This window comes from Nicotiana tabacum, chromosome 10, assembly GCF_000715075.1.
Source record: "Nicotiana tabacum cultivar K326 chromosome 10, ASM71507v2, whole genome shotgun sequence".
NCBI classification, from domain to species: domain Eukaryota; kingdom Viridiplantae; phylum Streptophyta; class Magnoliopsida; order Solanales; family Solanaceae; genus Nicotiana; species Nicotiana tabacum.
The window spans coordinates 65,925,647-65,939,137 of NC_134089.1; the positions used below are offsets into that span (position 1 = coordinate 65,925,647).

The 13,491-nt window shown below is 34.8% G+C and overlaps 1 protein-coding gene across 1 annotated transcript; it reads right to left on the reverse strand.

Annotated features, from left to right (window-relative positions):
• Positions 1 to 10,686: 10,686 nt before the first annotated feature.
• Positions 10,687 to 11,625, reverse strand: LOC107824694 (uncharacterized). Its single transcript, XM_016651490.2, has one exon. The coding sequence runs from the start codon at positions 11,623 to 11,625 to the stop codon at positions 10,687 to 10,689; it is 939 nt and encodes a 312-aa protein (XP_016506976.2).
• Positions 11,626 to 13,491: the final 1,866 nt, after the last annotated feature.

Here is a 13,491-nt window from a genome sequence, read left to right on the forward strand (position 1 = left end):
TCAGCCCTTAACCGTCTTTGGTTCTCATTGTTGTGTTCGTTTCAGCCATGAACACCGCCTGGTTTCATGAGTGCGTAGAGGATTGGCCTTGCAAAATTCTCCTTGAAGCGGTTAACACTTCACACTTACATAGGTGATATCTAATCGTGTCATCCCGTAGATACACTATTTGATATACCCCGTATCAAATTTAAAAATCATTAAAAAGTCTTAGTGTTTTATCCTTGGTACTGAACATTGTCTCATCACGAGAATGGACCAAAATTTTTGTTGATTATGTTGAACCGTCATTAATGACTTTGTTTGATACCCTTGAACCTAGATCTTGGGATCTCCAGTCTTCTAGGTAGAGTTACCGCCACAATGACTTGTTCTCGTCCATAGTCCCATTCCCCTCGATGATTTCTCAACTACCTCTCCAGTTAGGCCTTTTGTAAGTGGATCCGACACATTATCACTTGACTTTACATAGTCAATCGTGATAATTCCTCTAGAGAGTAGTTGCCTAACGGTTTTATGTCTTCGTCGTATATGACGAGATTTACCATTATACATAATGCTCCCAGCCCTTCCAATTGCCGCTTGGCTATCACAATGTATGCATATTGGTGCCAATGGTTTGGGCCAAAATGGAATATCTTCCAAGAAATTCCGGAGCCATTCAGCTTCTTCACCGGCTTTATCTAAGGCTATGAACTCATCCTCCAATGTAGAGCGGACAATACAAGTTTGTTTGGACGACTTCCAAGATACCGCTCCTCCACCAATAGTGAATACATATCCACTTGTGGACTTCTAATCAGTTGAACCGGTGATCCAATTTGCATCACAATATCCTTCAATTACCGTAGGATATTTAGTGTAATGCAAATCAAAGTTTTGGGTATGTTCTAAGTATCCCAAAACTCGTTTCATTGCCATCCAATAAGATTGACCTGGATTGCTCGTGTATCGACTCAGTTTACTTATAGCACAAGCTATATCTGGTCGTGTACAATTCATGATGTTCATTAAGCATCCCAACATACGAGCATAATCCAATTGTGATATGCTTTGGCATTTGTTCTTTACTAATGCAAGATTCACGTCAATTGGAGTCTTTGCAACTTTGAACCCTAAGTGCTTGAATTTTTCAAGTATTGTCTTAATATAATGAGATTGTGACAATGCCAGACCTTGAGGAGTCTTTTGGATCTTAATCCCCAGAATTAAATACGTAACTCCCAAGTCATTCATATCAAACTTGCTAATTAGCATACGCTTAGTCGCATTTATGTTGGCAATGTCATTACTCATTATTAGCATATCATCCGCATATAGGCAAACAATGACTATGTGATTTGGAACATTTTTAATGTACACACATTTATCACATTCATTTATCTTAAAACCATTTGACAACATTGTTTGGTCAAATTTCGCATGTCATTGTTTGGGTGCTTGTTTTAGTCCGTAGAGGGATTAACAAGTCTACATACCTTCTTTTCTTTACCTGGAACCACAAACCCTTCGGGTTGTTCCATGTAGATTTCTTCCTCCAAATCTCCATTTAAGAAAGCTGTCTTTACGTCCATTTGATGAATTTCAAGACCATAAACTGCAGCTAAAGCTACTAGCATTCGTATGGACGTAATTCTCGTCGCTGGAGAATATGTATAAAAGTAGTCAAGACCTTCTCGTTGTCTACACCCTTTGACAACAAGTCTTGCCTTAAATTTATCAATAGTGCCATCATATTTCATTTTTCTTTTAAAAATACATTTATAACCCAAAGGTTTATTTCCAGGAGAAAGATCAACCAATTCCCATGTATGTTTGTTCAATATGGATTCTATTTCACTATTGACTGCCTCTTTCCAGAACAATGATTCCGAAGAAGATATAGCTTCTTTAAATGTTCGAGGCTCATTTTCCAATAAGAAAGTCAAAAAATCTGGTCTAAACGAAGTAGACGTTCTTTGACGTTTACTACGTCTTGGATCCTCCTGATTAAATGTACTTTCTTTTGTTTCTTCCCGAGGTCGTTTAGATCCTTCACCAATCGACTCGCATTCCTTTTTATACGGATATATATTTTCAAAGAACTCTACATTATCTGATTCTATAACCGTATTATTATGAATGTCGGGATTTTCTGATTTATGAACCAGAAATCGATATGCTTTACTATTGGTCGCATATCCTATGAAAACACAATCAACTGTTTTCGGTCCTATTTTTACCCTTTTGGGTTTTGAAACTTTCACTTTTGCCAAACACCCCACACTTTCAAATAATTCAAGTTGGGCATCCTTCCTTTCCATTTTTCATATGGAATGAATTGTGTTTTGCTATGGGGTACTCGATTTAGTATCCGGTTAGCCGTAAGAACGGCTTCCCCTCACAAGTTCGGTGGCAAACCAGAACTTATCAACAATGTGTTCATCATCTCCTTTAATGAACGATTCTTTCTTTCCGCAATCCCATTGGATTAGGGCGTGCAAAGGGTTGTTGTTTGATGAATAACTCCATATTCTAGACATATTTCTTCAAAAGGAGATTCATATTCACCACCCCTATCACTTCTTATCATTTTGACTTTCGGCCAGTCATACAAAATTAGGCAAGCCCGATTTTGACCGTATATACTCTTTTTAATAAATTTTCAAGTAGTTGAATTCCATTTATTAAAAAAATAAGGAGGAACAAATTTAATAAAGTAAAACGAAGGCTAATGAGTGAGCAAATGCAGTGAAATTAATACTCCAAAACTATAAAGTCTACTAGTGTGTGTTTCAAGACCTGGTGGCATAAGTGTATGAGCAACTAGTAGAATATACAAATCCTAACTACTGTCTAAAATAAAGTAGACAGAAACTAAATGTGAAAGAAAGACTTTGGGTGCTGCATAACAGCTCAGGAAGAAACTCACCACTAAGCCTCGGGGTATCGGTGGTCCGCGCCGGTATGACTGCCTGATGCACCTGCCTTAGATCCTTTACGATTAGTGCAAAAATGTAGTGTGAGTACATAAATAATATGTACCCAATAAGTATCCAGTCTAACCTCGAAGAATTAGTAACGAGGGGTCGACTTCGACACTTATTGCGGGCCAATAATAAGATACGAAAATTCTAATAGGCCATAGGTACATGAATAACAACAATAGCAATAACATAATAACTACTTTAACAATTTCAAGCCATTAAATAAACTATAACCTCTTAAGTCACAAAAGTATATCAAGCGTATTCGGGCTCCAAACATTATCACGCACGATTTAGGCCAAGGTCGTATGGTTTGATCCAGAATAATGTGTACACTGCCGAGGGTCGAGCGGCACGAACCATAGATGCATCTGTTCTACTACCGGGGCGTTCGGCCCGCTCCACAAGAAGAGAGGAGAGGAAACTCTATGAACATCTGATTTAAGAGTTATTACAAGGCAAATACACAAAAAAGCACTATTTCTATAAACGGTCAAGTAACCCGTCAAAACTCAAGTAAGTGAAATTCGATCTTTCACAATTCCTTTGTCAAGTGCCAATATAATTTAGACACTTTAATTAACAAGTAGGGTGCAAACATGTGATGACCCAAAAGATCATCTCATATTTTAGAACCCAATTTGGGGTTCTGAGGCCTTCAAAACCTCAACCTATTTCTCCTCGATTTGCATGCACAGTCCGGGTGCGTTCGAGAAAGCCTTTATGTGAAATTTTGAGAAAATAATAAGTTTTACTTTTAAAAGTTGATTTTAGTTGACTTCGGTCAACATTTTAGTAAACGGATCCGGACTCGTATTTTGAAGGTCCCGGAGGGTCTATAGTAAAATATGAGACTTGGCCGTATGCCTGAAATCAAATTCCGAGGTCCCTAGCCCTTGAAATGAATTTTTAATGAAAATTGTTAAATTGGAATATAAAGGTTTTAAGAAACTGATTAATAAGTGATTCTGTAGATACCGGGTCCGTATTGTGGTTCTGGATCCTAGTACAAGTCCGTTATGATATTTATGCACTATCTGTGAAATTTGGTGAGAAACGAAACTGATTTGATATGATTCGAACCTTCGGTTGAGTAAATAGAACTTTTGAACTTTCTTAAAAATTTCATGCAATTTGATGCTAAAATTCGTAGTTCTAGGTGTTATTTTGGCGAGTTGAACACGCGAGCAAGTCCGTATGATGTTTTAAGACTTGTGTGCATGTTTGGTTTGGAGCATCGAGGGCTCGGGTGAGTTTCGGATAAGCTACGAGATGTTTTACATTTAGAAATCTAGTGTGTTTTGTTGCAATCAGTGTTTCTGGTTTTCTTCTTCGCGTTCGCAAAGATACTCCCACGAACGCGAAGTGTAACCTGGGCTGGGGAGGATATTGTTCATCGCGAACGCGAAGCCATAGTCGTGAACCCGAAGCACTAGGGGCTGCACTTCGCGAATGTGACCGGCCTCACGCAAACGCGTAGAGTAAAATAGAGGTGGGCTGGGGAATCATTGAGTTTTTGTTCAAGAACGCAGTCCTAGGCCCGCGAACGCGATGGTCAGGGGGACAGACCATCGCGAACGCGAGCAGCTCTTCGCGAATGCAAAGGCCCTTCTGACCGCAATGCATCGCGAACGCGATGAAGACCTGTCCAGTGTTTTAAAAACAGAATCAAAAATGGGATTAGGCCATTCTTTCATATTTTCAAAAACTAGAAGGCATAGAGGTGATTTTCAAGAGACAACTTCTTCTCCAAAGTGTTGGTAAATGATTCTAAACTACTTTCTTTCAACTACCCATTGCATTTCATCAATTTTTAACCTAAAATCTAGGGTTTTCATGGTGGGAAATTGGGGGTTTGGGTAGAATTATAGGTTTTTGTATAATTGAAATTTTGACCTCGATTTGGGGTCCGATTCCGAAACTAATTACATATTTGGGCTCAGGGATGAATGGGTGAATGGGTTTTGACCAAGCGGGCCGGGGGTCGGTTTTTGACTTTTTGGGAAAAATATTGGGAAACTTGAAATTGTGCATTAGGATTGATTTCTTTAGCGTTAATTCATTTTATTAAGTTAACTATGACTAGATACGAGTGGTTCGGAGGTGGAAACCAAGGGAAAAGCGGTGATTGAGGCTTGAGTTCGGCCGTAGAATCGAAGTAAGTGTTGTGGCTAACCTTAGCTTGAGGGATTAGGTGTTGTTGCTTTATTTGCTATGTGTTTGGTTATTGAGTACAACGTATAGGTGAGGTGACGAATACCTATGCATTGTCGTCGAGTCATAGCATGAGAGTGAGTCTGTTACTTGTGACTGTTGTATTCTTTATTCGTATTGTTCATGCTTAAACTGGTTATTCTTTGTGTTAAACAAATCCTATCATGTTTTTCCCGGAATTAGATATTGGTTGAGTATTGACTCAAGTTGAGATTTATATTGTGAAGTTAATTGTTGAAACGATGTTGGTTATTGATGATTCCCTTGTCGGGTTGTTATTGTTTTGTTGTTTGGGTGAGGAAGAGTACAAAGCACGAAGGGTGATGTCGTGCAATGTATTGTGAGTGAGTGATAATGTACGAAGGGTGATTTCGTGCCGTATTCTGTGAGTGATAATGCATGAAGGGTGATGTCGTGTCATGCTATGAGAGAGTTAATGCACGAAGGGTTATGACATGCCATGTTATGAGAGAGTTAATGAATGAAGGGTGATGTTGTGCCGTTTCTGTTGTTTCTTATGGTGAGTACTAGAGTAAAAGCACGAAGGGTGATGTCGTGCACTTGTTTGTTGTGTTATTACTTTCATAGGTGCAAGGCATGTTATTTACTGCGTTTCTGTACTGTACTACTTCAGGAATTGATATTCCCCTCAGCATGTTTCTCTCCATTCCCGTTAATATTTGTTAAAGTTCCATTCGTTGTTATCTTCTCGGATATGATTTAACTGCACAGATTCATATTATTGTCGTGTCCTAGCCTCATCACTACTTCGCCGAGGTTAGGCTCGACACTTACTAGTACATGGGATCAGTTGTACTGATACTGCACTCTGCACTTTCTGTGCAGATCCTGGTACTGGGCCGCATTGATCAGAGTTGGGTTGCTGCTTTCAGTCCACAGGAGACCCAAGGTAGATCTGCTAGCATTCGCAGACCCTAGAGTCCCTTCCAGTTATCCTAGTTTCACTGTTTTTATTTATTTCGAGAACAGATGTATTTTTTTTAAACCAATATTTGTAGTGACTCTTAGAAGTTCGTGGATTGTGACACCAGATTTTGGATAGTCGTATAGTAGTTTTTGGATTATTACAAATTTTCGCTCTTCTTTAATTTGTTTTGGTTTAATTATTGCTATGTACTGTTTTGGATAGCAGTTAGCATTTTAGATATTTATCTGTTGGCTTGCCTAGCATTTTAAAAAGTTAGGCCTCATCATGATCCCGACAGTGGAAAATCCGGGTCGTGACAAAATATTACAAGCATTTCATGATTTGGGTCCTAAACTACCCGACATAAGCATAATTAGTAGTTATGCACGAATTCTCGCCACCTCGTACATACGTAGCCCCACAATTAGAAGTAAATAATAATTTAAATCACTTATAGGGTAAATTTCCTCATTCTCATTTCCTCTAGCTTCAAGATTCTTTAACACCATGGATAACTTCTCGTTTCCTACATTTTTATTGAAACCCCCACCCCAAAAAAAAACGTTTCACATTCTATATTAACCACTATATTTTTTTTTATACTGTGCCTAGATCAGATGAATTACATTATTCGTAAATCACTAAGAACTTTTAGTGAAAGTTTAATCAGTTGAGCAACATGTGCTGATGCGCCGATTTTATTAGAGTACGTGAATTGAGTTAGTCTTGTACAAATTCCCACTCTGCAAAGATTTTTTATTTTCCAAGAAGGCAAGTAGGGTAGGGGAATATAAGAGTCGCATTCACACACCTTTGAGTGAAAAACTCTCTAACGGTCTAGCCAGTTTTCAGACTGGTCACTTAAAAATAGCTAGTATTTGTCAAGTCACTAAAAAATAGCCACTACTTTGCTGTAACAAAGACCGGTCCAGCATAATATACTGGAGTTCGGTGCACCTGTGTATGAACTTCCAGCATATTATGCTGGACCGGTATACTTTGTTGGCTCCAGTATAATATACTGGAGATTGGAGCACCGGTGCTCCAAACTCCAGTATATTATGCTGGACCGGTATATTATACTGTAACTCCAGTATATTATGCTGGTGTATTTTTCCAGCTTTTGAATAGTATTTTTGTTCAGATTTATCTTTATATGAAAAGTGACTAAATTTCGATTACTTTTGAAACTGTGGCTGAATGAACACTTGTAAATCTGGCTATTTTTAAATTTCTCCCGAATTTCATATTATTAATTAAGGAATCATTCATGTCACATGGGCATTTGCATCTATACCCGTTTTTTGTGTCACATTTTAACTTGTGCCCGCTTTGCAAAAAAAATTGCAAGCGTACCCGCTTTTTCGCATGACTTCAGCACACGGGGATGAAGTAGCAAAGGCAATCACGCAAAACTTCAGCATTCTAATAGCCGGGCCTGAAGTTCAGCTCTAGAGCTGAAGTTTTTGTTTTGTAACTGGAAACTTCAGCTCTAGAGCTGAAGTTTTTGTGTTGTAACTAGAGAACTTCAGTTCTAGAACTGAAGTTTTTGTGTTGTAACTGGGAAACTTCAGCTCTAAGTTAGCTTGATATTTCTAAGCTAGCTTCAAATTGATATTTCGTTAGATAGCCGCTATAACTTTGGTGATTCTCGTTGAGATTTTTAGTCATAAAGTATTTTTTCATGCTTATGAGTAATTTATCTGGTAGTAGTAGCCTGTTGCAGTTTGCTGGAAGCCATCCAACTCGTTGTTTCTCATTTTCATATATCACCATTTTGTCCAGTAGAGAAATATCTGTAGATGAAAAAAACATCAGAAAGAGAAAGATTAAATGCACAAAGAACTTGGATACCAACTCTTATCAAAATCTAGTTCCCCTTTAGTATTTATGCAGATAAAAAACTGCATTTTCTCTTCACTTTGTTGATACTACTATTCCATCGTTATTTATAAATGTTAAAATACAACATTGCTTTCTTCTGGTGAGGTACTGAAGGGGAGGAGAAATGGAGCTGGAGTTGTTTAAAAAGTGGGTGCAAATTAAAAAATTTTAAAAAATAAGTATAAATTAAATGGGTCGACCAAATAGGACGCCCGTGCAATTTTTACCATGTCACATGGAAGTAGTCCAATAGATATTGCTGTAAGACATTTTCGAATTGTTTGCAACTGCAAAAGCCCAATAGATATTGCTGTAATGCACACTGATTGGTCAAACATTGAAAATTTCTACTATATATCATCATATTATACTATGCTATACTATATACTATCTATATATATATATTATTATTATTATTATATTAAAAGTGGAAACACCCTAAGTTAAAAGTTGATTTACAAATTTACCCATCAAAAGTTGAATTGCGGTTTTGCCCCTAAATTCAAAAATTATTCCAACAATTTGTACAAGAATGTAAATTTACATTCTAATAAATAACAAATATCAAGAGTTTGTAGTCATTAGGAATAGGAATAGAGACGGTTATTTTATTTATTAATGTTGAAAAACTCAATGGACATTTGTTTTGTCTTCCTAACCTCAAGAAGAATTTAAATGATAAAAGGCCATGCAAAGTACTCACTGAACACTTGAAAAGTACAAATAGAGAAAGCAGTTCCCATGGAAAGGTTGACACATTCTGTTGGATCTTCAATCATCAAAAATCTTCGGTCTTATAAGCTTGGGATGTCCTTTTGTTTTATTTTTTTTATTTTTTTTCTTAACGTAAAGGTTATTTTCTTCTTGTTGTACTTCTTCTAAGTTCTATAGATATTTATTTTTTTGTATATGTGCATATCTTCCGTGACTGCCATGGTGTTTGCTTGAGTTAAAGGTTGTATATATAATTAATTATGTTGAATGAATTTTGTAATTTTAAGGCTAGCAGTACAAGAGGTAGGAGTATCTTTCCACAAATTCTTTGAATTCGCTTCGACGCCACCGATCAAATCCTGAGAGATCCTCTTATGTTTGTTATTGCAGATTATGAGGACTAATAAGCGTGAAAATTCAACGTAAATTTGATGAAGATCAAATGATCCACACATCTCCTATGAAATAATTTTCTTGTAACTCTTTTTCTCATATATAGCAACTCAGTATTTTTCCTTGAAGATATCTAACAACTACTCATATTTTGTTATTTGTTAATTTATTTTTCTCAATTTTTCTTTATCTCTACGTCCTGACCTTTTACTGAATAATATTCATTGACCATAACTTATTTTGTTTCTTAGTTTGAGATGATAGCCGAATTGATTTACTTTACTGCTATGCTTAATGATGCATGAATACTAGATATATATGTGTTGGTTATGTTTTACAACATATGACAACATTTATACTCAAGTGCTAAGTTACTGGAATAGCAATATTGTAACTTCAAAATGTTTTAATTAGAACATCTATGCGTTTGTTATTTCCTTAAATATTGTCTTTTCCAATTCCATTTGCTTGTTTCGAATATAAAATCTCTCTTTATAATTTAGAATTTAATATGAGTATGAGGTGAATTTAGTGCATTATTTGTAAAATCGTTATTTTAATTCAACTAAGTTCTTTATCTAAATTTTGAAATGGATTGGCATTCTCATAGTTGTATCGAGAATGCTCTCTATAAAGTGTTCTAAACTATAAAAGAGCTTTATTGGAGATTATTAAAATAGATGAGTTGAAAGAAGAAAATATGTAATGAGAGAACATGTTAGGCTTATTGGTGCTCCTTTGAGTTTAATAGAGTACTCAAGGACAAAACGTCAATATTTAATTTCTTTTTAGCTTTTCTCTTCTTTTTTCTAATTACAAACATCAACCAACTATATTCATATCTTCTCATAGTTGGTCTAAGAATATTTTCTCAGTCATTACGTTTGCTTATAAAAATAATATAAGAAAATTTCTAGAGATAACATTATTTCATTTCAAACTTGTCCTTTCAAGTAATTTCCTCAAAGTAGAACGGTCATGAAAGGACTGAGATACTATTGCGAACAATATAGCCATGGACTTTTTCTTTATTTAGTTAACTAAAAAGGATCATCATTGATCATTTTTAAAGATTTGCATTTCTTCTATAATTTTTTTTATGACTAATATTATTTTTAAGTAATATTATATTAATTTATTACTATTAATATGGGACACACGTGCACGCATACGCTAAAACTAGTATAACAACTAAATGAAAACAGAGGGAGTCACAACTTTTTTATTTCTTTCGGAAACTTTCACAGCGTCATGTTGGTTGAACAAATATAATACATAGTTAAATATGCATTCATGTTTTATTAAGCGATAATCTAATTTAACTCATAATTTGATGGACTAGAAAATAGAGTAACTAACTTGTTATTATACATTAAATTACATGAATAATGTAAAAAAAATCCTTGCAATGTAAGCTACAAATTGTTGTTTTGAAGATTGTGGTGGGGTTGTAACTACTGTGAATTTCATAGTTAATTAAAGGATTTGGATACCCCAATCCCAATGTGGGAAACCAAACACCAAAACCAAAAAAGGAGTACTAGGACACATGACTCTACGAGATGTTGATCAGAGTTTCTGTATAATCTAAAGCACGTAGTCGTTCTCTAGCAATGGTCTACTTGGAGCTTCCAATGGCAATGTCACCTCAGTGTTCCCTAACAAGGGCTCAACAATTTCTGCTGAATCATACAACCTCTGTCTTTTTTCTAATAATCCAAACCGTTTTACAATAACAAACAATATTCCGAATAGAGCAAAAACTAGAAATACTACCAATGAAATAATCCATATTTCAGATTTGTTCTTTTGATGATCATTATTATCATCATGAGGAGTAGGAGGAAAACTTGGAGCAATTTCATCAGCAGCAGGAGAAGGACTTGGAGCAACAGACACCTCAACAACTATAGCAAAGTGGCCTTGTATTCTTGTCTCACAAATATTTCCATCTGTAACATCCCCAAATTCGACCAAATTATTGGAGTAGAAATAAACACATTTGGGCAAAGATCCCTCTGGGGCAGGCTGCACATAAGGAAACTTGATAGTAATAGGATCATCCATCGCTAAAATATCCAATTCCGGTAAATTTGTGGCATACAAATTAGAAGCATCATAAGCTAAGATTCCCAAAACTGGTGCTAGATAAGTGTAACCAGGCAAAGAATAATAATATGAGGACCAATAATCACCAATGTTTTGGTAAACCAGAACAAGATCCTCTACATAAGGCTCCTCAATGACCACAGTTGGGATAAAAAATTCATTATAGTAACCATAACCTCTCCATTTTAAGCTGTCTCTTCTAAGCATCAAAGCAGAAATTCTAATCCCACTCAAATTGGAAGGAACAGATCCGTTATAAGGAGTACCTGTTTTAGTTTCTGGAAATCTCAATGCCTTGAAAGCATATTCTTGAAGTAAGGAATCAAGTGAGCTTTTTCCTGACAAGTCTGACTCAGATCCAATCACAACAACAATAAGAAACAACAGAATTATGTATTTATAACCAACTGAAAGCATCTTTTCGAATGGTTGGTTGATTTAGGAAAAATAGAAAAAAGGGACTAAAAGAGATGGAAACTGGAAGAGGATTTTAGATGATGGAGAACTGGAGAAAGAATAAGTGGGTAACGACTAAATGACTAATTAAGGCAACAGCTGTTCATAAGTCAGCTCTTAATCTTGTTAGGGTGTGTGGATTCCCTTATTTGTTTATTACTTACTATTAGATTGTTGTTTGGTTACCAAATGTGCCATCTGTGTTTTATTTGAACCATTAGTTTAAATTAAAAATTATCGATAATTATTGGATATTAATTGTGCAGATGAACATGAAACTATTGCTCAAATTTGAATAAAATGTTTGCATTTTTTTATATTTTTAGCAACCCAACCTCTTGAATTTAGTATTTATATTTTGTTTCAATATTAAAGAATATTACACGTTATGTTCTGTCTTGTTCGAGCATATTAGATCATATATTTTAACAAAATTCTGATTACCACTTTATTTTTCATCTCAAATTCTCACTTTCACATTGTGATCTGTTTTTATTTTTTATTTTTTTATATATATATATTTTTTAATATTTGCTTATAGTTATTGCATTATTCATTACTTGATATTATTATACTATAATGTGATCTTTCATTAGCTTACCAATTGACTTTTAGTAATCATTGGTAAATATAAATTTTTTTTATTCTAAAAATTTAATAAAAATTACACTTTTATCCTCAATCTTGAAACTATTTCAACATTTAAATATATATATATATAACTTTTTTATATTATTTAATTTATTTACTTTAAATTAGTTCAAAATATAAATATCATAAAACTATCTCTATTTGTCTCTTTATACATTTTTTCTATAAAAATCCAAAATTCAACTTCAGGTCGTGATGACACCTAACCGTACTTGCTAATCAAGTCAACTCATAATCACAAAAAATCGAACTACTTGTAGTCATATTCGGAGTGTACTTAATGCTCTTAATTGCTCTAGGAATATTTAACTAGATAATCTTGTTAGTTTTCGAGAGAAGCTAACATAGTATTATTATTCGAGGCTAATTAGCATAAGTTTGCACTTATTTGTATCGTAAAATACATTGGATCATTACTTGAGAGTGATTTCTCTTATATCTATTTTTGTGGCCATTGACAATTTTATTTATTTTTTATGTTAGTTTATATTTTCGCATTAGTTTATTTTTTTCCGAAACTCTTATTAGTATTTGGCTTAACATAAAAAATGATAATTCTCTTATTTGTCCAAGAGCCTCATATTATTTTTTGTAGATTCAATCCCGACTAATAATTAGGTTAATTATATTGCACATGACAGTGTACACTTACTCTGAGGAATCTATTTGGACGTTATCAATATTCTCATTCCTCAATTTGCTTTTTCTATATAGCAGTAAAATAGAAGTAGCCAAAAAAAGCGAGAGGCTTACCACATACATAATCTCGATATCTCTTTGATATTGTACATTTCGGTTAATTTTTGATACATTATTTTTAAAACGTTAAGTAAGATTTGCATTGTATTAGAATGTCTCTCTATGGAAGTACAATATAGATATAACTATTCTCCTTACTCGGGCCGCAGTGGAGCATGGGATGTTGTACATGATTCAAAAGGTCAATTTGTACCTACAGCTTCTTGGATTTTCGAGGTTGTGTCAATGCTAGACATACTGAAATTATGGGTTTACATCTCGCCTTATTGAATTAACATTTTGATGGTTCGGGTATAATTAAATGTGATGCCCATGAAATTGTACTTTCTTGTAACTCCTCAAATAAAGATTTTACATAGCTTGGAGTGCTTTTAGAAGGCTAATAAATCTAATTGCTCATTGCTTAGCAAGAGAGTT

Coding starts and splice junctions, on each gene's coding strand:
- LOC107824694 (XM_016651490.2), bottom strand. CDS start 11,625: ATGCTTTCAGTTGGTTATAAATACATAATTCTGTTGTTTCTTATTGTT.